The 27,190-nt window shown below is 39.1% G+C and overlaps 2 protein-coding genes across 2 annotated transcripts; both read left to right on the forward strand.

Annotated features, from left to right (window-relative positions):
* The first annotated feature begins 826 nt into the window (after positions 1 to 826).
* Positions 827 to 9,004, forward strand: LOC145776162 (carbohydrate sulfotransferase 10-like). Its single transcript, XM_082587563.1, has 4 exons — positions 827 to 958; positions 1,263 to 1,455; positions 1,966 to 2,169; positions 8,486 to 9,004. Exons 3-4 carry the CDS (start codon positions 2,026 to 2,028, stop codon positions 9,002 to 9,004), a joined length of 663 nt encoding a protein of 220 aa, XP_082443689.1. The 5' UTR covers positions 827 to 958; positions 1,263 to 1,455; positions 1,966 to 2,025.
* A 14,388-nt stretch (positions 9,005 to 23,392) lies between these two features.
* LOC145776163 (carbohydrate sulfotransferase 11-like) lies at positions 23,393 to 23,908 on the forward strand. The gene has a single exon (XM_082587564.1). It carries the CDS (start codon positions 23,393 to 23,395, stop codon positions 23,906 to 23,908), a length of 516 nt encoding a protein of 171 aa, XP_082443690.1.
* Positions 23,909 to 27,190: the final 3,282 nt, after the last annotated feature.

Raw genomic sequence — 27,190 nt, forward strand, 5'->3', positions numbered from 1 at the left:
CATCTTCTCCATCACAAGATTTCTGCTCCCCCAAACGAGCATCCTACGACGACTGAAACCAAGACACCCATTTGTGCCTGCCGCTTAACCTCTGATCAACGAAGCTGATGAACAAGACGTCTCTGCAGCTACTTGGGCGGCCTAAAAAAAAAAAAAATGATATCATCTAACATAATAATTAATTGAATTATGTGTCGCATATAGGCCTATTTATGTCAACTAATTAAAATAAAATCAACTTTTACTGTAACTCCATTATTATTTTAACTCAATTATACTTTCTATTTGAATAAGTTTTGCGCTTGATGATTGTCATTAATAATTCATGCATGAAACTTTAGGAAGCACATAACTTGTATGTGTCAGCATGCAATTTACTAAAATGTTATGGCTCTATTTGCTGCATGGAATTTGCAACTTTATTTGAAACTGTTGCACTTTATCCATGAAATAACTTTATAAAGCATGTTTTTTGCTGGTGAAAGAACAAAAGTGTGATTGCCATGAAATCTTGACGTGATAGTAAAATTCTGATTTTACATTCGAACTCAGCACATCAGAATTGCTTGGATATGTTTGTTAGTTTGTTTGGTAAAAAGTTATTGTTGACCGGTGTTTACAAATACAAAAACGCGAATAAAATTGCAAACTTGGATGAAACTGTAGCTTAAGCAGTTCAGATGGAATTTCAATGAATAAATTTCAATGTGTTTATATATAGTCTACTGTTGAAAGTTATGTATAACCTGAGCGATTAATTTTTATACACCTTTATGTTTCAGCATGAAAAATTAGACAAGCCTGACGGCTTACGCATAAAGAATATCAATTTATGAAAGCTAGTTTCAACTATCTACAATAGGTTATAATGAAGTCAAAAGCTGTCCTTTCCTTTTGCGGAGTAACAGTGGGATGCGCTTTTTTGTTCATCAATTGCATTGCACCGTTTTTTCTGCAGGTATGACTGCACTTGTACGTTCAAAACTTATAATAAACGTGCTCAATGCTATGTGATGTTTTATTGATTTTTGTAACGATTTTATATTGTAGATTTTTATACTGTACTTCCTTATTTTACTGTGGACATTTGATTTATGGCTGCTAATGCTCTTGATGGCACACGAATGGCCTACTTCTGCTACCCCCACAGCTTTAATGCTGATGATGTGGCTTTGGCGCAGATTTGAATATATTTCTTTTAACAAGTTTAAAGACATCCGTTACTGGGAATGTTCTAATCTTACGAAGGACTGCATTTTCAGGACCAATCACCAATCTTACCACAGAATGAGAAGTCATTTGAATCGAATTTCAATGCGTTAATGGAGGCTATTCAAAAAGAGAGGTTGTACAATATAAAAAAAAACATGTCGTCATCCCATCCCAGCAGAAAAGCACATACCCTTTAAGAATTATGCGTTTCCACACCACAACTTTTATACAAAAACTTACAATGTAAGTGACAAATATAGGCCTCTGATGAGAAATACTGTGATTATTATGATTGTTGTGAGTAGGGTGAACTTACTAACAGAACTGTAGCCAGAGACCAAACAATTCCAATATTGAGTATGGCAAAAACAAATTGAAAAACACTCTTTAAGGCATCTTTATATTGCATTATATAAAAAAAAAACGGTACATAAAAACACATGACCAACTGGATTGGCAAGAAAAGGAAAACCTTCGCTCAGCAGTGAGCTACTACAGGCTAAAAATGATGATGATTCTGCATTGGAATCAGGGCTATTTTTTAACGTCGCATAGTGAGCAGTTTTGAGCTGATTTTGTTAATATTTTATATCATTATACCACGGCCCAGATTACACTTTTAACCGTAAACCGTTAACTATTACTCCTCACGGTCATATAGGCAAAAGAACTACATGCAGTGAAAACAGAAATAATTTATAAATTATTAAATTTAAAATGCTTTAAATATAGTAAAATAGTTTTGTTTTTCAGTTCTCTGTATGCTACGTGCAAAAGTGCGGCTACTCCAGTTGGTATGCCGCATTCTTGACTATGGAAAACTTGGTCTCCGTGGATGCTTTCTTGAATGGATCGTTCGACAAAGAAGCAGCCATGAAGTTAGCAAAAAAAAAAACCTCGTTACATCCCTTAAGTCCAATACAAGGAGACTTAGCAGTGTGGTCAAAGTCATTCAAGGTAGACCTAAAGTAGCCTATAATATAAGTATCCTAATATGGTACGCGTATTTTTAATGTGAAGGTCACTGCTGCAGTCTGCAGATGGGGTGTTTTGACCGGTAGACGCTTTAACATTGGGCACTTTTCTCTATCAACAAGCTGACTGCAGTCATTGCGATCACTCTATCACTCAGCCAAAGAGTTGATTATTACTTCAAACTTTGCTTGGTTATTAAAGAAAAAAGAGTAATGGCAGAGCTGGAAATCGAACCCACGCCATTGAAATTACTATTTCCCAGCCCTTACCCTCTATGCCAATCTGGCCACGGCAAAAAGTTCAATTAAGTTTTTTAACGTGCATAGGCTAAGTCACATGACTGAAATGAGTTGATTTAAATTTTGCCTTTTGATTGGTTCATAGACCTCATCTGCTACAGCGACCTGCAGATTACGCCTACGGTTCCTATTATAATGTTTTGCTTACAAATTACAAGGTATTTTTTATCACAAGCACATAGCCCTGCCCAGAGGTTTTTAACCAAGAGTATTAGTGGGGCCTACCCTTTGAGGGGACGAAGTACCAAAGTAGGGGTAGGCCTACGAGAAACAACCTCAGTCTAAATGCTACTTAGACATGCCGTATTTATGAAAACAGAAATTGCCAATAAATCTTAATCCATTATGACTAGTTATATTTTAGAAACGTTAAGAACTTCATAACCCAATGATTTGTAATCAATATTGCATGCATTAAACGCATATACTGCATATGTAATGAATAGGTACATTATTTTTATTCACATGATTACAATTTTTTCCACTTTCGTCCATTAGTGTGCTGTAAAAAAGTGGTAGCCTATATATAAGGAACTTACACAAAATCTCACAGGGTACGAGCACAAAAGGATTAAAAAACTCTAGCCTCGCCAGTGGTATCCGGTGACCATTTTTAGGATGTTCACTTTTTTCAGCAGACTTTAAGCACATCATGCAGTGTCATCAAAAATAATAAAAATTAGCTTCTTTCAGAAGCGTAGGCTACGCAAGAAATTCTTTTTTCATTTTCTAGGATTATCACACCCCTCCTACATTATTTTTGTAGACAAATATTTTGCTCAATAGCGGGCCGGTATCTTAACTGCTTAAAAAATTAGCGGATCTAGAAGTGACATGCTTGAAAAAATACGAATTGGTCTCAACCACTGTTTTTGGTTGACATACAATTAATGCCAGGTCTATTGTTTGGCTTTACTTTGCTTTGTGGTTGACCAAATGACCACTCCTGGTCTTTCGCTACCATCCTGATTGCGCTATAACCTAACCAACAGCTGTAACTTAAAATGCATTGTTTTTCCTTTTCATTTACTCTGCTTGTTTATTATATGTGGCGCTATTGAAACAAAATAAATTTACTTGATTTTAACAATAACCCATAGGCCTATAGTACAGCTGATAACCTCTCATACTCAAATCAATTGTGCAAATTATGACTAAAGCATGAAATTTTCACCAGTGTTAGCACATACCATAAGGGTCATTTTAAGATTGGGAGGTAAGTCAGATTTGACCTCTGATGACCTTGAGAGGTCAATGACCTCAAAGTATCAGAATATTGATATTTGACGTCATTGGTCAATCTTAAAGGTGTCTATGATGTACAAACCATGCATATGTGTTATAATAAAAGTGTCTACACATTCTACAGAGTGTTGACTATGTTAGTGTGTTGGTCATTATTATCAGAGTTGCCAGGTTGGCCCTTTTACGGCTAAACTTCACAAATTTGGCCTTTTTTGAAGTCGCTTGGCCAAAAATGATGGCATGGAAGCTAACTTGAGGAGACACAGTGCTCAGTGGCACAAGAAATGTCGTTTAAAGTTCAACAAAAGATATTTGACCAACAGAACAGAGCAGAATCCGCTTCATGACAACAATTTGGTACCTGTACTCCAACCATGCGTAGCACACGATCAGCAGCTGCCCACAGGCTTCCACAGTCAACCGAGCCTATCTGTTTCCTTCTGCGATAAGCCAGCTGGCACAGCAGACTTGCAGCAAGAAGCTACAATGGCAATTGACAAGAACGTTCGAAGATGTGCCACTGAATTGGAGGACACTGAACTTCTGGCCAAGCTGTCTGCAGGAGACCTGATTGCCATCGAGGCAAAATACCATCGCAACTGTCTCCGTGCATTTTACAACAAAATCAGACCATCATCACTCAAAGACGAGGACAATGATCGATTGCATGGCATAGCCTTTGCTGAGCTGGTGGTGTTCATGGAGGACATGCATGAAGATGAGGACAATGCCCCTGTATTCAAACTCCACTACGTAGCTAACCTCTACAAGACCAGATTAGAGCAGCTGGGTGCCACGGTAACCAACAGGGTACACACAACCAGACTGAAGGATAGGCTTCTTTCTGCACTTCCTGATCTGAGAGCGCATTCGCAGGGCCGAGGCTCACTTCTCTTGTTTGAGAAAGACATAGGTCCCGCTCCCGCCCTGATGAAAGCCTATGGTCATGAGAGTAATATGATGTACCTAGTAAGAGCAGCGCAGGTAGTCCGTATAAAAATGTTTGAGACAAGATTCACCTTTGAGCTGATTTTGCGTTCCGAGCTGAGCAAGTGCGTTCCGAGCTGATTTTCAGATAAATTCTGTGACACCATCCCTCCTTGCTCTGGTTAACATGATCCTCGATGGGGCGAACAGCAAGCACCAGACTCAGTTGGCCAACACAACCAACACAACTGCTGCGCTTACACTATCACAGCTACTGGTGTTCAACAGTGTGAAGCATGCATGTTGCATGGAGTCAACCTCAGTGCGCCACAACCGCGAGAGAGAAACCCCACTTCCACTCTAGCTGACCCTCAAGATCTACGCTGTGACCAGGAATAGATGACTGATCGACACACTCTTCGGCCTAGGGATGTGTGTTTCGTATGATAGATTACTACAGCTCATAGCAGATATTGCCAATGGCGTCTGCCAGCGCTTCAACATGGAATAAGTTGTTTGCCCACCCAAGCTGCGCCAGGGGCTGGTCACTACTGTGGATGTTGATAATATTGACCATAACCCTAGTTCTGTTACGGCCAAGGATTATTTCCATGGCACTGGTATATCCTTAATGCAATATCCATCACACATAAATGGTGGACACGACCTTGGTGTATTGGTGCTTGGGCAAGACATTTTCACCTCTAAGACGGTAACACCTCTGCCTTCAGTGTACACAAGTGTGCCACCCGTTGCCATGAAGACGAAACACTTCACTGCACTGGCTGTATAACGTCCGGCAAGACTTCTCGACCTGCTGACTGCTAAAGCTGCTGTACACGAAGAGTATTGGTGGTTGAGGACAGTGACGTCAGCTCTAGAGAAGCAATCCGTATGGGTGTCATGGTCTGCCTACATGCTCTGCGGCGCTGTTACTAGAGGTTCTCTTGCTGGTGTACATTCGATCGCTTCGTGAATGAAACTTTGAGCTCTATGTGCAACCCTGACACAGATCATGCCCTGGATGTTCACCTTAAATCACATTCACTATTCCAAGTAGCTTTCGGTACACATCCGTGATATGATAAACCTCATTGACAAGCACCCAGATGTCCTTACAGAATTCAAGTCTGGAAACTTTGTGGTACACAAGACCAGCGATAAGTTCTATGCCATGGCGATCGACCAATGTCATGAGCAGAACAACGCTATGGTCAAAGGGTCTGGTGAAGCTATTGGACTGACAGGAAATCCTGGAGCACTCAGGCGCTGGATGGTGGCAAGGCCAGAAATAGCCAAGATCATTACAGAGTTTGAAGAGCAGGCCGCGAAGAGGGGACATGACGACATCAGGCATCTTCACCATGACCAGAAACCTGGAGTACAGACAGCCTTTGTGAAGGATGTCAGGGTGCTTATGGAAGTGTTTCAAGAGATGGGAAATCCATTTCTAGAGAGCTCTCAAGATTTCCTGGTCCTTGCCACGAGGGACATCGTGGAAACTGAAGAAGATTGAATCCTTTGGTGAGAAGCAATATACAATGTTTGTTAAAGAAAGGCTGGAACTATTCACGAAGCCAGTTACAGACACACTGAGCAAGAACAAGTTGCCGCTCTTCAGTCGGCCACAGACCAAGGCGCAGTCAAAGCAGTGAAGAGTGACTGCAGTCTCTTCTCGAGGCTGTATATTGCATGTCAATCACGCGACGGGGATCTTGACCAGTTCTTCTCCGATGAGAACCAGGCAGCTCCACCTTCATTATCAACAGGAGACCAACTGCACATTGGAGTCAAAGCAGATTTACTACACTGCCTGAAATTTGACCAAACTGAAACCAAAAGAGCACATGTGGTTGATGCCATAATCCTTGATGGGGATTGGGGAAGCTATTGTTCAAATGCTTAATACTGTTGCGGCAAAGACCTTTGAAGAGTATATGAACACAGTTTTTGCACCTTACATCTTCACTCAACTGGAAAAGGTCCAAAGACTGGACCTCGTCTGGAATGTATATCTCCTGACAGCCTGAAGGCGACCACCAGACAGAGGAGGGGTAAGGTTATCAGAAAAAGAGTGGCTCCCTTTACCGTTATGCCTAAGAACTGGAAGGACTTCCTTCGTGTTGACCAAAACAAGACTGAACTCTTTGGTTTCTTGTCACGAGAGACCATTCGTCTTCCAATTGCCGATGGCAAGGAAATGTATGCAACCTGTGGAATTGATGTCCTGTGCTCTCCTGCCGAGTTCGACTTGACCAACCTCTCCCCATGTTCTCAGGAGGAGGCGGATACACGCATGCTTCCACGTGGAAGATGCTGTCCAGAATGGGATAAGGAAGGTGACCATACGTACTGTAGATACTGATGTTGTGGTACTGGCTGTGGCTTCCTTCAACCACATTAACCATGACGAGCTGTGGATAGCTATTGGTACTGGATCCAGCTTCTGGTGCATAACTGTTCACCTTTTGGCTGCCGCCATGAACCCCAGACGATGTGCTACTCTCCCGGTCTTTCATGCCCTCATAGGATGCGACACTGTGTCTACATTCGCTGGCAGAAGGAAGACGACTGCCTGGGAGATTTGGACAGTTTTCCCAGAGGTGACTGATGCTTTCGAAGAACTACTACGGATGCGAAGTAATGTCAGTGAGGAGTCAATGTCACTGCTGGAGCGCTTCGTTGTGCTGATGTATGACTGCACCAGCGACATCATGGAAGTGAACGACGCTTGGAAACAGTTCGCACACAAGTCGAGGGTTCTAGAAAACATCCCTCCTACGCAAGCAGCATTCCAGCAACACATCAAGCGGGCTTCTTTCCAGGCCAACTGCTGGAACCAAACTCTGGTCCTAAATCCCAATTTTCCGAGCCCATCTGACAGGGGCTGGACAAAGGAGGCTTCTGGCTGGCAGCCTCTCTGGACGACACTGCCAGAGGCATCAAAATCTTGCCAAGAACTGATCCACTGCAACTACAACAAGGGGTGTACCGGCTACGGCAAGTGCACCAAGGCTGCACCGAAGTGCACTGCATTATGCGCATGTTCGGGAGACTGTTAGCTGCGATGACACACCTCGACATTTATACGGCAATATGGATAATTCGTCTGTATATCATTACCGATATGTACTATTCATGTGTCTGAGGCCCCGCCTGGCCTCAGTGTACTTCAAGCTTTTATAGCCTCATGTCTAATGTAATATGTCTAATGTACATTAAACATTACACTGCAGCAAATTATGTTAACATGTCTTTCAAATAATTTGCGAGACAAACAAACTGCACCAGAATCGTGAAAAATTGCAATTTAGGTCATTGGCCTCTCAAGGTCATCAGAGGTCAAATCTGACTTACATCCCGATGTTAAAATCAACCTTATGATATTATGTACTAACGCTGGTGAAAATATCATGCTTTAATAATTATCATAACATGTCTTTCAATTAATTCCCGAGACAGACAAATAGCTTACTGCACCAGAATCTTGAAAAACTATAATTTAGGTCATGTGTAGGTCATTGACCTCTCAAGGTCATCAGAGGTCAAATCTGACTTACCTCCCAATCTTAAAATGACCCTTATGATATGTACTAACACTGGTGAAAATTTCATGCTTTAGTCATAATTTGCACAATGGTTATGCTTATGCTAACCCGCTGCACTACTAATAATGATTCGAATGATGTTTTATGTTGGTTACAAGCGTAGTAGTCTACTAATTTGCTTTAAAGATGAAAAAGTTCTTATTACAGATTGAACCAGGTCCACTGGAGCCTAATGATTTCGAAAATTGATTAGAAACTGACAGTTAATGTATTTTGTAGATAATGCTTGTGCGACATCCATTTGATCGCCTTGTTTCTGCATACTACGATAAAATGGTGAGCACATCGATGGGATTTACATATCACTACGGACCGATTTCGAGAAACATTAACCGACAATACAAATCAATGCGACACAAGGCTGAAGATAGAAACAGACAAGACGATGGAACTGCGACGTTTGAAGATTTTGTCAATTTCCTTTTGCATAGTAAAACGTACTTTAGCTGGGACTTCCATTGGCAATTGTTCAACCAAACTTGTGAACCTTGTCGCTTCAACTACGATTATATAGCTAAGTTTGAAACACTTCATGATGATATGAAATATTTGAAAGACAAGTTCGGCGTATCAGACTACCACAGAAGAACATTCTTCCCTCCAAGTTCTTATAAAACTGATCCAGAAAAAACAAAACAAGAATTTGAAAAAATTCCTTTAAATATGACAAAAAAGTTGTATGAAAAATATGCTTATAATTTTGAATTATTTGGATACAAACGTCCAACATGGGCATAGCAGGATTGATTGAACGTTTCACCGATCATAATAAATAGTCTACATACGCTGTACAGTACTTTAACAAATGATGTATAAAGTTTGCAGATGCATTTATTGTTTTGGTATCATCTGCTACTCTCGATGAAATCTACTGGCTAAACAGCCACCACAAAAATCTTACATTAAGCCAACGGCTCGTGAGCTCATATCGGTTTGGATTTGAATCTTTATCCTCGAAGCAACATTTAAAGCCTTGATAGGTTATTCATGGTAGTTTCGCATTCTTGCAGAGACTTGACGCAGGGCCGATTACCAAGATTGACAGAGTGAAATTTTCCGATTGCGTTGCTCAAGCACACACCCCGAGAGTCGAACCACCGCCGCTTCGTCTTGAAGCTTCTTCGTTCACGCGATAAGTCACGCAATAACCAACTGAGCTTTCGGGCGGACAATTATATTGTATGCCAGCAAGCAAAAATGGATAAATTTTTGTCTATTTTGTGGTAGGGTAGTGCGGGGCAAGACTAGTCACATTTTGGTATTATTGTGTAGCCTATATCTTTACATAAAGTTAAAAATGTCTCAATTTTTAGTGTTAACAGTTATACTAAGGCTTCCTTAAACAAGATAGCAAAAAAAAAGTGAAATTTATTTTTAAGTTATGTTAATAAACTTACAACATCATTTTTACGACCGAGTCAAATGACTGGTTTTGCCCCTAAGTAAGGGTAAAACAGGTCAGTGTTTTTTTGATGAGAGAAAGAGTACATTTACACATACAAAGTGCAGTTTCACATACAAAGTACACCACTGCAGCACATTCGTTCAGAACAGACATCAGCAAACATGCTGGATTCCATTTTATGACATTATTTGTTCAATTGCTGTGCCGAATATCCATGGTTCTTCTGGACGACAAAACAAACTGAGCAAGGAAGATTATGACAAAATTTGCCATTTTGTTCACTAACAATGAGGTCCACATGGTACATTACAGTTGCCAAATGTTAGAACAATTGCTTTTGTGAACAATTGATAGAAACACAATCAAAAATACACTTCAAATGTTTTCTAGTATAGTTCAATATTGTTACATTTTTTTAAAATCTTTCGTTTGTGATTTTTTGCGTTTTTGTCCAAACTTTGACGCACACTTTCTATAAGAAAACATTGAGAACCATAACTTAATTTTGCGTGGTAGACTTATCATATCTTAGTGAATAAGTGGACAAAATTTCAGTGCAAGTTTTCTCTGGGGTCATGGGTAACCTAGATATTAAAAGGACCCCACCTTTTTGTTGTTTTTTTATTTCGACCCACGTTTCACATTAAATAACTCCCAAATCCTTTAATATTTTGTACTGATATTTTCTATATTTTAGATATTTTTCTTCTCAGTTCATAAGGAATCTTAGAAACAACATTTCTACCAAATTTCAGCCAAAACCAATCAAAAATGGGGTCTTGGCGAGGTTTTAAAATTTTGCAAAATCTTAGCCGAGGGTTGGAAACGGCCAATTTTGGATGTCTATGACCTTTGACTTTTTAGAGTGACAATGTGAACGATGTTGTTTTTTCAATATTTGGCAGAAGTACTATCACGTGTAAAAAATTTGGGTTGTTACCTAATTTGATTTAGCAGTGATAGGGCTTCAAGCATGGCCAAAAATCAAAAAAATCGTGCCCCCTTGGCAGACCCCCCAAACTAAATGCTTCGCTCACACTAGGATAAGCTGATTTTTGATGTAATAGGCAAATAATACCCTATGAACCAGGTAAGCCTACATGACAGCTTGGTTAAAGAATTTAGCATTTTCACCAATTGAGGCAAAAGTTTGGCACAGCTGCACTTCATGACTGACTTGTGTTGCCCCAACCAAAATAGCCATGACTGAACAAAAATAAATACCCAATAAAACTAATTTCCAAGGAAGAACTACAAGATGAGTAGTTTTGAGACAAATTACAATAATTGTAATTTCGTTTAAACTAGAAATTCTTGGTTTAATTAACAATTTTCATAGCGTAATGCTCTGTTTAGTCTAAACCACAAAAAAAAAGTTAGTCCAAAATATGAAGGTAAAATTTTACACCAACTTACGTTTCGAAGCCTAGACAAAGACAGCAAGCAAAAACTGCACAGCAGTTGCTGTTGTCGCATCACAATAGAACCACTAAGTGCGCTAAAGCATTTTTTTGAGTGTATTATTTTCAAAAAAAAGTTATGCTTGATTAAAATCAAACTGACCGGTTTTACCCGACGACTTGTTTTGCCCCGAACTACCCTAGTCTAGCCCAGGGGTCCGCAAATAGTGGGTCGCGACCCAAATTTGTGTCGCGAGACCATCCACGGTGGGTCGCAAAACGGTTTAAACTTACTATAAATATAACTTGTATGCAAAAATAAATACAATCATATACGGTACTCATTGATATGCCCAGTTTTGTACAATTTTGTACAAAAAATTTATATTTTCGATTGTAGTACAGTGGTCTCTGCTTATTAAGCCCACGGTTATAAAGCCTAGAAGACACCTTGAGCCTGGACGTAAAATCTCTCTCAGCTTAGGCTATCTCCAGAACTGGCGGCTGAAACTCAGCGAAACCAAAACTGTGTCAGCAGCTTTCCACCTACACAATCCGGAAGCTGATCGTGAGCTATATGTTCAGAACAATGGAAAACCTCTGTCCTTCTGTCACGAACCAAAATATCTTGGGGTGACAGGAGACAGATCGCTTACATACCACCACCATTTGGTGTCACTGCACAAGAAACTGACATCCCGCGCTGCGCTGCTCAAGCGCCTGGCAGGCTCCAGTTGGAGGGTGAGAGCTGACACTTTGCGTATAGCAGCCTTAGCCCTTGTCTACTCTTCAGCAGAGTACAGTGCACCTGTTTGGTGCTGAAGTGCTCACACTACCACGACATCAACACTGTCATAAACAGTGCCTTGCGCACAGTGACCGGATGTCTGCGTCCCACACCATTGTACAATTTTCCCATTCTTGTTAGCATCCAACCTGCTGAGCTTTGTCGCAAAGAAGCCACACCCTGTCTCTCGGCCGACGGGCAGTGGAGTTTAACCATCTTCTCCATCACAAGATTTCTGCTCTCCCAAACGAGTATCCCCGACGACTGAAACCAAGACACCCATTTGTGCCAGCCGCTCAACTTCTGATCAACGAAGCTGATGAACAAGATGTCTCTGCAGCTACTTGGGCGGCCTATAAATGGAATTATGAATGGAAGTCAAGTACCACCAGACTTCATTCGTTCATCCCCAACGCCGACACACGCCCCATCGGCCTGACACTACAAAGACAGGCATGGGTGGGCTTCAACCCTCTTCGTACAGGCGTCGGGCTTTTCCGCTCAACCATGTTCTAACGGGGAATGGCCTCTTTCTCCTCCTGTGAATGTGGTACCGAGGAACAGACCGCACCCTACATCATCAATGACTGTACCATCTTCAAGCCATCTAACGGAGGATGGTCTACGGGTCATGGATGATGAAATCAAAGACTAACTGCTCTCTAGTAGCCTACCAGTGTAGTCCGGGAACATCGTGAGTCTTGGGTGGTAAAAGGATAAACCCTCGGCCCCAGAGGCTTACACGACGACGGCGGCGAAGCCCATGGTTAATAGGTCCATCCGCTTATTAAGCCCAATTTGGTCCATTCAGGAATTACTGAAGGTATAGGAGTGGTAGAAAATTGTCCTCCGCTTTATAAGCCCAAAATCGTCAGGTTCCGATGTAGGCTTAATAAGCGGGGACGACCGTATTGAAATTGATAATAAATTGCAAAGTATTTTGCGCAAAATTATATGCTTCTGAAACGTTTGGGTCGCGAAGATTTCGAACGATTGTTTTTTGGTTCGAGCCAACAAGTATTTGCGGACCCCTGGTCTAGCCTACTATCTCTCAATACTTTGAAGAACAATTCAGAAACAATTCAGAAGTAATTGAAATGTGTCTTTTTATAAAATCATCGTGAAATCGTGGTGTGAAGCCTAAATAGTAAATGAAACCAGGGCTGTGTAGTCGCAGGGAGTTTGGCGTGTCCGCATTCGGAATCGTTAAACAAAAGATCGACTCCGACTCCAGCTTGATATAAAACGATGAAGTAGGCTACTGTAACGTATAAAATTTTTGTTTACAATCACTTTTCAAAAGTTTTTTCTTGTTCTCCGTATAGAGGTCTAAAAATTCAACAGAAAATAGAAGTGTTTGTTCTTGTCAGTTTTTGTGAAAGTTACCCTTTCAATTTCGATCACAACATAAGTGAAATTACATTTAAAACAATGAAATACCACAAAAACTTTAAAACAAATCTGGCAACCCTCCAAAATCTGACAATACTGAAGCTGGATTCGGCCAGTTAAAAACCGAGGGGTCGTATATATTTCGCCCGACGCCACAGCCTTGGTTAAAATTACTGTATCAAATATTTGTAGGCAAAGCCGTTAAGAGAATAATTTCGGCCTGATGCCCAAATCAAGACAATGTTACGAAAAATGCATTATTTCCAAAGAATACGCGGTAGTTTCTACAAGTTCCTGGGCCCCTTGGAAAGGTTACGTGCCCCTAATATTAATATCATCCCGTTCCCGGTTCGACTCTCGGGTATGCACTTGAACAACGCATTTCAGGACTGCTCTCCATTCAGCAGCACCTAGTGCATGGAATATTTCCCCGATATCAACCGGAAAATTCACTCTGATAATATCGGTAACCGGCCCTGAGTCAAAAGACTCTACAAGCACCGGTTTGCGAAACTATTGTATCAGGAATAACCTATCAGAGGCTTTGTCAGTCAAAGGATAAAGACATAAAATCAACCAATCATGTATAGTAACTTGACGGCTTACACAAATCGTGAGATTTCGACCTGAAGTGAAACGAAGATGAGATTACATGTGGTTATCTAAAACTTGCTCTTCAAACTCGCAGGTTGCACATTCCAAGCACAGCCGCAACAAACCCAAATAAATGCGACCCATTTTTACTAGCACGCTATGAAGTCCAGATGAACCCAATCTAATAATTCAATCACTTTATGCATCGGAGATGTGTTGCCTAACCATTACTTCTGGCCAACGTGCATGACACCACGATTTGCATGAACATTCATATGAGCTTGGCAAAAGTGAAGGGTCGTAGAAAACAAGGAAGACCCAAGAAAACGTGGAAAAGGCAAGTTGAGGAGGAAAGCAGCAAAATGAGCTTGACAACAGAGGACGCGTTAGACAGATCGATGTGGAGGCAGGATGTAAAGACGACTGCGGCACTTGGAGGGTGAATTCGGCCACCCTCGGTAACGGGGGCATCACAGAATTAAAACTGGACTACAACTAGGCTACTACGTTTAAATTGTTCAATGATGTTATTAAACCCAGTTATTTAACTTGGTTGTTTGATAATAATTATTATGCCAGTCGGCTGCGTAGCCGAGTGGGGAGAACGTCTGCGCGACGTTCGAAAGAATGTGGGTTCGACACCGCTCCAGAGCACGTGGCTGTGTCTCGGCAAAGACACTTAATGGCAAGCCAAATTAAGGGAAGCAGCTGACTCGAAGACTATATGTCACTTCTCTGCTTCCTGTCGTCTGTTGTATCACATCTGTGATCGCAGTGTACTGTATGTTATCGCAATGGGTGCAAATAAAAACACGATTATTATTATTATTATTGATACAGACGGTGGCGATTATTGTCTTCCAAACTTCTCGTTATTTAATATTCGTATAAAATAGTCAGTTTTGACTGTTGCTTGTCTAATCAGCGGTATCGCAAAATTCCTTTTTTCACAGGAAGTCATGACATTGAATGATAAGTGATGAAGTGTCTGAAATAAATCTTATTCTCTCATCTCAGCTCAGTATTTCGAACCAAATTTATTTGTGCAGTTTCAGAAACTTTTTTCTTCCACATTAAATTACATCATACTGAAATACCAATATGAAGAACATGAAAGTGTTTGCTAATTCGCAGTTTCGGTAAATTTGCACAGTAGCCAGTGCAGACTCCTCTGTCACTGACAAGAAATTACATTCTAATTTCGATAATAGCAGAGCCCTCCGTCACAGGTTAACCGATTGGACACTGCAATCGCTGACGTATCGACGTAGGTCACGTGCTTGACACGCGTGGAGCGTCTTGTGACGTTGTAATTCTCTTGGGTGAATTTATTTTGGTACGTAAAACAATCACTTACAGTAAATGAAAAAACATAACTGTCCATAAAAATGTGACACATTGACGTCACAAACAAGTTTTCTTGCTACAACCCGGAGCACTTGCATAACAAATAAAATCTTACATTTCGTCATTATAAAACAGATGTGTAACGTTATACTGAGTAATGTTAAAGCATAGAAAAACAAAAAATACAAGCAATAAGCAAAGGTAGCATAGCTGTTTGGGAAAACAATAAACCACTAAGAAAAAGCGAATAAACCCCTTATGTAATACAGTACAAAGCAAGGAAAACTATATTTGAAGGCAAGACAAAGGCTTTACAATATCAGAACTTCAAAATTTAACAAGTGTTTGCTAAATACATACTTGACGAGGCAGGTTGAAAAAGCATGGTAGCGTAGTCCCGAGGTTCTCAGCCTTTTGAGGTTCAAGGACCACTTAAAAAAATTGTGTCTCAGTCACGGACCACTACTTCCCTCCCCTCCTCTTCCCCTTGTAACGAACAAATGTCACTTATTGCTTGCTAAGTCATAAACCGTAGTTGGTTTTAGAAAGATTGCTAGATTTAGTGCGAACCTTGAGCTTGCACATTTGAGCATAGCATATCCAAACGAGGTGTAATACTTGAAAGACTCAATCGGAGTTCATCTTCTACTTCAAGTCGAGAACAATAGGCTACCTACTTTGTTTTTATTGTAACCAATGCAGAAAATCCACATTCACAAAGATAAGATGTCGCAAAAGGTAAAATTATTTTCATATCTTTCTGAGACAGTTGTGGATGCTCATGTGAAGCTTGTATCCAAAATTTTATCAAGTTCACTCTCAGATGGATGAAACATATTCAAAGTAGTGTCACTGGTCAGTTCACGGACTGGAAACCCATGAAAAACTCTGAACGTTCAAATCACCAAAGTAGAAGTTAAATTGATCCTGCATTGTATGAATATGGTTAGAAACAAAATTCATCAACAGTTGTTTTATTGATTTCAGCATTTTCTGGTTTCTAGTGAATTTGCGCAAATGTCGAACATGTCAAGGTTACCCTGCAATAATCTTGTCCTCCAAAGATAAAGTTTTTTCGTAAAAGCAGACACTTTATCACTGAGGGTAATTAAATTTGTCTGCTTTCCTTGCAGCGACGAATTAAGTTTATTCAGTTGTTCAAAAATATCAGCCAAATAAGCCAAAACATCAACCTAAAAGCTATCGTTGAAATGAGCAACAAGCTTGGATTTTTTCTCCAAGAAACTCTCTCGAAGCATCACGTAACTCAAATAGTCTGTTTTCCCCTTGATAACCAGCGAACGTGAGTATGCATCAGTAGCTGTTCATGATCAAGATCCTTATTCGAACATAATGAAGCAAAGAGACGACAATTCAGTGGATGAGCCTAGATAAAATTAACAACTTTAATGCAAAGGGTTAACAAACAACGATTTGTATTCTATCAATTGATTCTACTAGTGCATCTTATTCAAATAGAATAGAATACAAAAATTTACAATTAGTAAATGGTCAAGAATACTTAACATAAAGTTTCTCAATTTATGCTTAAGAATTAGGATTTAAACATCTCGTTTTACCAAATGCAGCTAATACAAAACTCAAAGAGAATTGCTCGTCTATGCTTTCACAAGTAAACAGACTTCGCTTTGCTAAGCTTTTATGCTGATTGCAGCAAAACACAGAGGGGACTGTGTTATTTAAAGACAGCGAGGAGAAGAAGTAACTTCAAATAATATGCCTTCGTTGAAGCAAGCAAGCGGATAACAATCGTTCACTAACGTTGATACAACATTTTTCAAGATGCGGCGAAAGCTTCGAAGAAATATTGTGCTACACCAAATATTTACAATCACATACAGACAAACGGCATTTATACGTTGAATTAACGTTGGCCATGCTATGCCAACGTTTAAATGGATGATGAAAAACACCGATTAATTTTCAGCCCACAAGATGACATAAAATTGTTTTTTAGAGCAGTAGAAGTTAAAAATAGTGTTTTAAAACAACAAACTACAGATACTCGGGCGCCCTCTTATGAGTCAGGCTTGCAAGCTTCAGTTTCTCGTCTAAAAACTGACAGCAATTATTTAAACTTGTTTTTCAGAACGAATAAAGAATTGCTAAAAATGTAATTGTTTTCGTACAATTCGATAGATCACCAACTCCGTGGAAAGAGATATATGGATTTAAGTAAACACAAACTTTATGTCTGTAAAAGTAACGTAATATTTCTATCAACACGAAGCCGCGATTGACGTTTCAAAGGTTTTCTTAAAACAACAAAGAATCGCTTGTTCGGCTGATATACATAGACTACTTGACATGATATTCATGTCGATTATAAAATTAACAATTATGATGTCAAAAAGATTTTTAATGATGAAGATGAGAAAAATTTAGACAAGCTTAGTAGCAAAAATGCACTATGGCTTGACGTCTAAAGATTTACGACAGTTGGCATACGAATTGGCTCTGATGAACAACAAAGCAGTTCCTTCAACTTGGAACAATAACAAAACTGCTGGAAAAAATGGCTAGAGAATTTCATGAAGCGTCATCCATAATTAAGTTTTAGGTCTCCAGAACCAACAAGTGTAACAAGAACCGAACAACAGTGAAAGAATTTTTTGAAAATTTACGAGAAGTTAAAGCAAAGCATCCATTTGAACCTCATGAAATCTTTAATGTAGACGAAACACCAATTAAAACAGTGCACAAGCCACCAAAAGTAATCGCAGAAAAAGGATCTCGTAAAGTTGGACAGACAACTTTGGCAGAGAGAGGGGAGTTGGTGACCTTAATTGGTGCTGCAAATGCTGCGGGAAATGCGGTTTGGTGTTTCTAAGAAAACACTATTAAAGAACAATTTTTAAATGGTGGTCAAAACGGCAAAAAAGGCAGCGAAGAGTGGTCAAACAGTGGTGCTTCAGGTGAAAAGTGAGTAAAGTGTCGATGCTGTGGATGCGATGCTCTAAAGTCTAAATGTTGTCGTTTCAATCCAAGCACTGCTCTGAAGAAAAAGAGTGGAGGAATAGGAATATGTCATGTGTGGGCTCATGTTCAGTGTGTAGACGACAGTTCATGTTTTGTCTGTCAGTATTGCTTCCTAAAGACCATTTAAACGCAATATGAAACTATTGAAACAATTTTTGATTTGACAATCTGCCTTTTAACAGAACAGTAGATTTCGTTGCGAAGTAAATGCCATTGCGAAGTCGATTTGGTGGCTTTTTTGCTTAAAATGTTGGCTCAATTGTCTCAGAATCTGAAAATCTTGAATATTATTTTGTTGTGACTTCAGAATTCAATATTGCGCTGTGTCTGGGCAAGCGCAAGTGTCTGGACCTTCTGTCTCCGCAAGTTGTCGAGATGCAAAGAGACAAACAGACCCCGATCAGAACTTTTTTTTTAGTTGTATCTTGCAGCATAAAATTAACTTAATAAACAAATTCTTATACAAGATATCAACTGTGGTGATTAAGCAGTCGTGGATAGAATGTCTTCTTTAGCTCCTTTATAAAAAAAAACTTTAATAATGCAGTAAATATAATCAATAACAAAGTGAATATCAAGTTTATAATATGCATTTACACAGATAATAAATTGTGCCACCTTGAAGAATTCGTGTCCCATTGTTAGAAATTGCCTGTCTCAATGGTGGAGCCAGATTCAACAATGGGACGTTTTGATTAACCTTAAAAAACTGCGCGTTATCTCTAAACCACTGAAGATAATGACATCAAACCAAGCGTTATTTGAAAGAAAATGCATTGGCATAAGTATTGTAAAAAAAGCACTGCATTTCTTTACAAAATTTAAAAAAATTAGCAAAACGCAAAATTTGTCCCATTGATGGAGGTTCTCTAATCTTTATTTGCATTGTAGGATATAAGTATGACTATTGAAAGTAATTTCTTGCCAGCAAACCTTCTGGTAAATATTTGCTGAGCAGATTAGAAATCAACTACTCAGACATTTCAGTAAGCACAATGCTAACCGAATCATAGCAACATCCTCACCGAGTTAAAGCAACACTCCGTTGATGAAAGCCGAAAACAAGAGCATTTGCAATTGAGAACAAAATATTTGTGTCGTTGACATAGGTAATCATGGACAAAATGCAGCCTGACGCTAAACTATAGTTTTTGCAGAAAAGAGTAAAGATCATAGGCCTAAGCCTATTTTTAAAGCAAAAATCAAATCGTTTATAAAAATAAAACATGACTGGGAATAACACGGATAGAGCATGACTAATAAAAAAAAAAAACACAAAACGTGGCAGGTTTATAGGTAAAATATTATTGACTATCACAGAAGCCTATGGCGCGTTTATTGAAATCAGTTTTCATTAAAAAAGCACCGTGCTGATAAAAATTTATAACAGATTAGTTTCATAAAATGACAAACAGCGATTTTTCAATCCACAAAACTCATTTAAAAAGGCTAGGCTATATACTACAAGATGAAACTAAAATAAAACTCTTTTGTAGCTCTCTTGATATCATGGAACATAATAATTAATTGAATATGTGTCGCATATAGGCCTATTTATGTCAATTAATTAAAATAAAATCAACTTTTACTGTAACTCCATTATTATTTTAATTCAATTATAATTTCTATTTGAATAAGTTTTGCGCTTGATGATTGTCATTAATTCATGCATAAAACTTTAGGAAGCGCATAACTTGTATGTGTCAGCATGCCATTTACTAAAATGTTATGGCTCTATTTGCTGCATTGAATTTGCAACTTTATTTGCAACTGTTGCACTTTATCCCTGAAATAACTTTATAAAAGCATGTTTTTGCTGGTGAAAGAACAAAAATGTGATTGTCATGAAATCTTGACGTGATAGTAAAATTCTGATATTACATTCGAACTCAGCACATCAGAATTACTTGGAAATGTTTGTTAGTTTGTTTTGTAAAAAATTATTGTTGACCGGTGTTTACAAATACAAAAACGTGAATAAAATTGCAAACTTGGATGAAACTGTAGCTTAAGCAGTTGAGATGGAGTTTCAATGTATAAATTTCAATGTGTTTATATATAGCCTACTGTTAAAAGTTATGTATAACCTGAGCGATTAATTTTTATACACCTTTATGTTTCAGCCTTCCTGGTTTCAGCATGAAAAATTAGACGAGCCTGACAGCTTACGCATAAAGAATATCAATTTATGAAAGCTATAGTTTCAACTATCTACAATAGGTTATAATGAAGTCAAAAGCTGTCCTTTCCTTTTGCGGAGTAACAGTGGGATGCGCTTTTTTGTTCATCAATTACATTGCACCGTTTTTTCTACAGGTATGACTGCACTTGTATGTTCAAAACTTACCATAAACGTGATCATTGTTATGTGATGGTTTATTGATTTTTGTAACGATTTTATATTGTAGATTTTTATACTGTACTTCCTTATTTTACTGTGGACATTTGATTTATGGTTGCTAATGCTCTTGATGGCACGCGAATGGCCTACTTCTGCTACCCCCACAGCTTTAATGCTGATGATGTGGCTTTGGCGCAGATTTGAATATATTTCTTTTAACAAGTTTAAAGACATCCGGTACTGGGAATGTTCTAATCTTACGAAGGACTGCATTTTCAGGACTAATCACCAATCTTACCACAGAATGCGAAGTCATATGAACCGAATTTCAATGCGCTAATGGAGGCTATTCAAAAAGAGAGGTTGTACAATATAAAAAAAAACATGTCGTCATCCCATCCCAGCAGAAAAGCACATACCCTTTAAGAATTATGCGTTTCCAACCCACAACTTTTATACAAAAACTTACAATGTAAGTGACAAATATAGGCCTCTGATGAGAAATATTGTGATTATTATGATTGTTGTGAGTAGGGTGAACTTACTAACAGAACTGTAGCCAGAGATCAAACAATTCCAATATTGAGTATGGCAAAAACAAATTAAAAAACACTCTTTAAGGCAACGTTATATTGCATTATATAACAAAACTGGTACATAAAAACACATGATCAACTGGATTGGCAAGAAAAGGGGAACCTTCGCTCAGCAGGAAGCTACTAGCCTACTGGCTGAAAATGATGATGATACTGCATTGGAATCAGGGCTATTTTTTAACGTCGCATAGTGAGCAGTTTTGAGCTTATTTTGTTAATATTTTATATCATTATTTATACCACGGCCCAGATTACACTTTCTACCGTAAACCGTAAACTGTTACTTTTCACGGTCATAGGCAAAAGAACTACATGCAGTGAAAACAGAAATAATTTATAAATTATTAAATTCAAGATGCTTTAAATGTGGTAAAATAGTTTTGTTTTTCAGTTCTCTGTATGCTACGTGCAAAAGTGCGGCTACTCCAGTTGGTATGCCGCATTCTTGACTATGGAAAACTTGGTCTCCGTGGATGCTTTCTTGAATGGATCGTTCGACAAAGAAGCATCAATGAAGTTAGCAAACAAAAAAGCCTCTTTACATCCCTCAGATCCAACACAAGTAGACTTAGCAGTGTGGTCAAAGTCATTCAAGGTTAAGCCTAAAGTAGCCTATAATATAAGTTATGGCCTACGCGTATTTTTAATGTGCAGGTCACTGCAGCAGATGGGGTGTTTTGACCGGTAGACGCTTTAACATTGGGCACTTTTCTCTATCAACCTGCTGACTGCAGTCATTGTGACCTTTTCTACACTCAGCCAAAGAGTTGATTATTACGTCAAACTTTGTTTGTTAATTACAGAAAAAAGAGTAATGGCAGGGCTGGAAATCGAACCCACGCCATCGAAATCACTATTTCCCTGCTCTTAACCTCGGCGAAAAAGTTCAGTTAGCTTTTGTAACGTTCATAGGCTAAGTCACATGACTGAAATCCTTTGATTTAAATTTTGCCTTTTGATTGGTTCATAGACCTCGTCTGCTACAGCGACCTGCAGATTACACCTACGGTTCTTATTATAATGTTTTGCTTACAAATTACAAGGTATTTTTTATCACAAGCACATAGCCCTGCCCAGAGGTTTTTAACCAAGAGTGTTAGTGGGGCCTACCCTTTGAGGGGACGAAGTACCAAAGTAGGGGTAGGCCTACGAGAAACAACCTCAGTCTAAATGCTACTTAGGCATACGTATTTATGAAAAAAGAAATTGCCAATAAATCCTAATCCATTATGACTAGTTATATTTTACAAATGTTAAGAACTTCATAACCCAATGATTTGTAATCAATATTGCATGCATTAAACGCATATACTGTATATGTAATGAATATAAGGTACATTATTTTTATTCACATGATTACAATTTTATCCACTTTTGTCCATTAGTGTGCTGTAAACAAGTGGTAGGCTATAAGGAACTTACACAAAATCTCACAGGGTACGAGCACAAAAGGATTAAAAACTCTGGCCTCGCCAGTGGTGTCCGGTGACCATTTTTAGGATGTTCACTTTTTTCAGCAGACTTTAAGCACAAACTAGGTTTGCAGTTTGTTCAATAGCTCTTCAGATCATATCAAAATAAACTGGTGTGATATTTAGTTCAAACATTTTTGCCACATCATGCGGTGCCCTCATCAAAAATAATAGAAATTAGCTTCTTTCAGAAGCGTAGGCTACGCAAGACATTCTTTTTATATTTTCTAGGATTATCACACCCCTCCTACATTATTTTTGTAGACAAATATTTTGCTCAATAGCGGACCGGTATCTTAACTGCTTAAAAAAATAGCGGATCTAGAAGTTACATGCTTGAAAAAATACGAATTGGTTTCAACCACTGTTTTTGGTTGACATGCAATTAATGCCAGGTCTGTTGTTTGGCTTTAGCCTATTTTACTTTGTTGTTGACCAAATGACCACTCCTGGTCTTTCGCTACCATCCTGATTGCGCTATAACCTAACCAACACCTGTAACTTAAAATGCATTGTTTTTTTATAGTTCATTTACTCGAGTAATCTGCTTGTTTATCAGCATATATGTGGCGCGATTGAAACAAACTAAATTTCCATGATTTTAACAATAACTCATAGGTCTAATAAATAATGATTCGAATGATGTTTTATGTTGGTTACAATCGTAGTAGCCTAGTCTACTAATTTGCTTTAAAGTTGTAAAAGTTCTTATTACAGATTGAATCAAGTACTTTGTAGCCTAATGATTTCGAAAATTGATTGGAAACTGACAGTGAATGTATTTTGTAGATAATGCTTGTGCGACATCCATTTGATCGTCTTGTTTCTGCATACTACGATAAAATGGTGAGCACCTCGGTGGGATTTACATATTACTACGGACCGATTTCGAGAAACATTAACCGACAATACAAATCAATGCGACACAAGGCTGAAGATAGAAACAGACAAGACGATGGAACTGCGACGTTTGAAGATTTTGTCAATTTCCTTTTGCATAATAAAACGTACTTTAGCTGGGACTTCCATTGGCAATTGTTCAACCAAACTTGTGAACCTTGTCGCTTCAACTACGATTATATAGCTAAGTTTGAAACACTTAAAGATGATATGAAATATTTGAAGGACAAGTTCGGCGTATCAGATTACCACAGAAGAACATTCTTCCCTCCAAGTTCTTATAAAACTGATCCAAAAAAAACAAAACAAGAATTTGAACAAATTCCTTTAAATATGACTAAAAAGTTGTATGAAAAATATGCTTATGATTTTGAATTATTTGGATACGACCGTCCAACATGGGCGTAGCAAAATATTGATTTAACGTTTCATCGATCATAATAATTAATAAATAGGCTACATACGCTATACTCAAATGATAAGTGTGCAGACGCATTTACTGTTTTGTTACCAGCTGCTACTCTCGATGAAATCTACTGGTTAAACAGCCACCACAAAAAGCTTACATTAAGTCAACGCAGTGGCGTAGCTAGGGGGGGGGGGGGGCGGACCGCCCCAGGCGGCACGTCTGGGGGCGGCACTTTCAGACAGGACGTTTTTTTTTTTGTTGATAATGCAAAAGTACACGAAAAATAAAAGAAAACAGAATGGCAACGTTCAAAACATAGAATAATTCCACGTTAAATCAATTAAGAAAATGAAATTATCTATTGCACATGTCTTGAAACTACAAGGTTTTTTTATTATGCTTTTTGAATTAATTTTAACACCTTTCGAAGAGCCCTGGAACGGTAACCGAAAGGGCGCCGGTTCGACACGGTACGACACCGCTCAAGAGCATGCGGCTGTGTCTTTGGCAGGACACCTAAAGGCATGCCTGAAGGTGGACACGAAGATTGGCTTCCTTTCCTTCCCGTCCACTTAATCTAAATCTTCAACCACCGGGTGTAAGCCTGGATACGGCAAACAAAACAAACAAAAACAAATTAATTTTAATATGAGAAAATAAATAAGGCGGCCGTGCATTTTCGTTACAGCTGTAGAGGAAAAACTTGAAAGAGAAAACACTGGCAACAAAATATTAGAGCCGAAGGGATATGTAGCTGTAGTTAATTGAATAAGTGAATGAAGTTTACTGTAATCGCACATTATGTTTATAAAGTTGTCCATTGGTAATTGATAATGGAATATTGCCAACAATTTAGGTAAAATCGATTTACTCTAGTAATTCAATAAAATATAAAGCTGATTTTGATTATAATCTTGATGTTGTCATTGGTAATTGGGTATCACTAATATTAGCTGATAGTATTTCTTGATTTTCAGTGAAATAGGGAGTTACCTTGTTTTTACACATCGTTGCTGAATACTGATTAACCATAGTAATCTACTAACTGCTTTTGCAGTATACAGTACAAACATTTCAGTAAATGATTTTACCGTAGGTAGGGGTGTTCCATTTCGATTATTTGAATATCCGAAATTCAATTTATTTTCGATTTCCGAATTTCGATTTCGAATATCACAACTATTCACCACACTGCAAAATGTGATTTTATTGAAAGAAACGCCATGAAAATTCGCTAGAAAACACGAAAAAGCGCCATGAAAGTTTGCGAAAAAAGAATACAAAATAACGTCTACAGCTCCAGGCCCATGTTGGTGTTTAAGAACACAAGTTGATTGACATGGTCACCCGTCAGTCGGGATCTCAGCTTCGTGACGGTCAGGCCAGCTTTTGAAAACGATCGCTCCGCTGGAGCCGAGGTCGCTGGGATCACAAACACCTTCTCGGCTAGCTTTTTCAGCAGCGGTAGCTCGCCTTCGTTTGCTTTCCACCAGGAAAGCGGATCAGCTTGCCCAGAAGCAAGCTTCTGCTTCATAAAACAGGAAATCTCGTTTGAGATTGAGCTGATTTTATCATCATCACTGTTGTTGGAGTCTTCCGTCTGGACCCTGCCCATGGAGAAGAGTTCCGTCAGAGTGGTCTGGCGTCTTCGCCTGTGTTGGCTCAACGTCGGGGCTATTGGAATCGGAAGAACTGACACCTCCCGTTGGCTGCACGCGCGTGGAAGACAACGACGTTGCGCACGACTTTCCTCAACGCACGTGTGTGCAGGTCTGGCCGTTGGACCCGCGAGAGCGTGTGATAGTCACGTGATCGACGATGCGCATGCGTCGAAGTCTTTTTTCGCTTGCAAAATGCGACAAGACAGATTTCGTGCCACTCGCGTTACTTTCAACCTCGTTCAGCCGAAAGGGCGGCTATAATTTCGAATATGTCCGATACGAAAACGAATATCACGTTAATCGAAATCGAACACACCTAACCGTAGGCCTAAAGCGCAATAAGGCAGTGTCTATGGAGCTTACAGACGTTTCATGTTTGAAATTGATTTCACACGATCCACGCTTGACCCTCCACAAAAACAAGTCAGAAAATCTTTGAATTCTACTTACGCGAAACTATAATCCTATCGCTGTGTAAGTTAGACTGGTTTATTGCAGAGCTCTGCAGTGCATTTTTTCAGATTTAGATTTTTTATTAGTTGCTGTAACAATACAGTACCTACTGTAAGCTACTATTGTTACTGATGCCATGCCGCACTGGATTTCACTTTTGGCCACATAAATCGGCCTTGTATCCTGAATTATATATTTTAAAGACAGGGAGAGAAGTGTTGTGCAGGCATTAAAGAGACAGGCCCATATTCATAAACACAAGTCACAGAACACACAGAAGTCAAAGAAGTATTTGTAGGTAAAGCTGTTAAGAGAACAATTTCGGCCCGATGCCAATATCAAAACAATTTTACGAAAAATGCAAAATTATTTTCAAAAAATACGCGGTAAGTTCCTGGGCCCCTTGGAAAGGTTACGTGCCCCAAATATTAATATCACCCCGTGCCCGGTTCGGCTCTCGGGTATGCACTTGAACAATGCATTTCAGGACTGCTCTCCATTCAGCAGCACCTAGTGCATGGAATATTTTCCCGGTAACAACCGGAAAATACACTCTGATAATATCGATAACCGGCCCTGAGTCAAAAGACTCTACAAGCACCGGTTTGCGAAACTATTGTAGGCCTATCAGGAATAACCTATCAGAGGCTTTGTCAGTCAGAGGATAAAGACTCAAAATCAACCAATCATGTATAGTAACTTGACGGCTTACACAAATCGTGAGATTTCGACCTGGAGTGAAAAGAAGATGAGATTACATGTGGTTATCTAAAACTTGCTCTTCAAACTCGCAGGTTGCACATTCCACGCACAGCCGCAACAAACCCAAATAAATGCGTCCCTTTTTTATTAACAGGCTATTAAGTCCAGATGAAGCCAATCTATAATTCAGTCACTTTATGCATCGGAGATGTGTTGCCTAACCATTACTTCTGGCCAACGTGCATGACACCACGATTTGCATGAACATTCATATGAGCTTAGCAGAAGTGAAGGGTCGTAGAAAACAAGGAAGACCCAAGAAAACGTGCAAAAAGGCAAGTTGAAGAGGAAAGCAGCAAAATGAGCTTGACAACAGAGGACGCGTTAGACAGATCGATGTGGAGGTAGGGTGTGAAGACGATTGCGGCACTAGGGGATGAATTCGGCCACCCTGGGTAAGGGGGA

This window comes from Aplidium turbinatum, chromosome 8 (genome assembly GCF_918807975.1).
Source record: "Aplidium turbinatum chromosome 8, kaAplTurb1.1, whole genome shotgun sequence".
Taxonomy (NCBI): domain Eukaryota; kingdom Metazoa; phylum Chordata; class Ascidiacea; order Aplousobranchia; family Polyclinidae; genus Aplidium; species Aplidium turbinatum.

Coding starts and splice junctions, on each gene's coding strand:
- LOC145776162 (XM_082587563.1), top strand. CDS start 2,026: ATGGAAAACTTGGTCTCCGTGGATGCTTTCTTGAATGGATCGTTCGAC. Junction 2,170..8,485: donor TGTGGTCAAAGTCATTCAAG/GTAGACCTAAAG, acceptor TGTATTTTGTAG/ATAATGCTTGTGCGACATCC.
- LOC145776163 (XM_082587564.1), top strand. CDS start 23,393: ATGCTTGTGCGACATCCATTTGATCGTCTTGTTTCTGCATACTACGAT.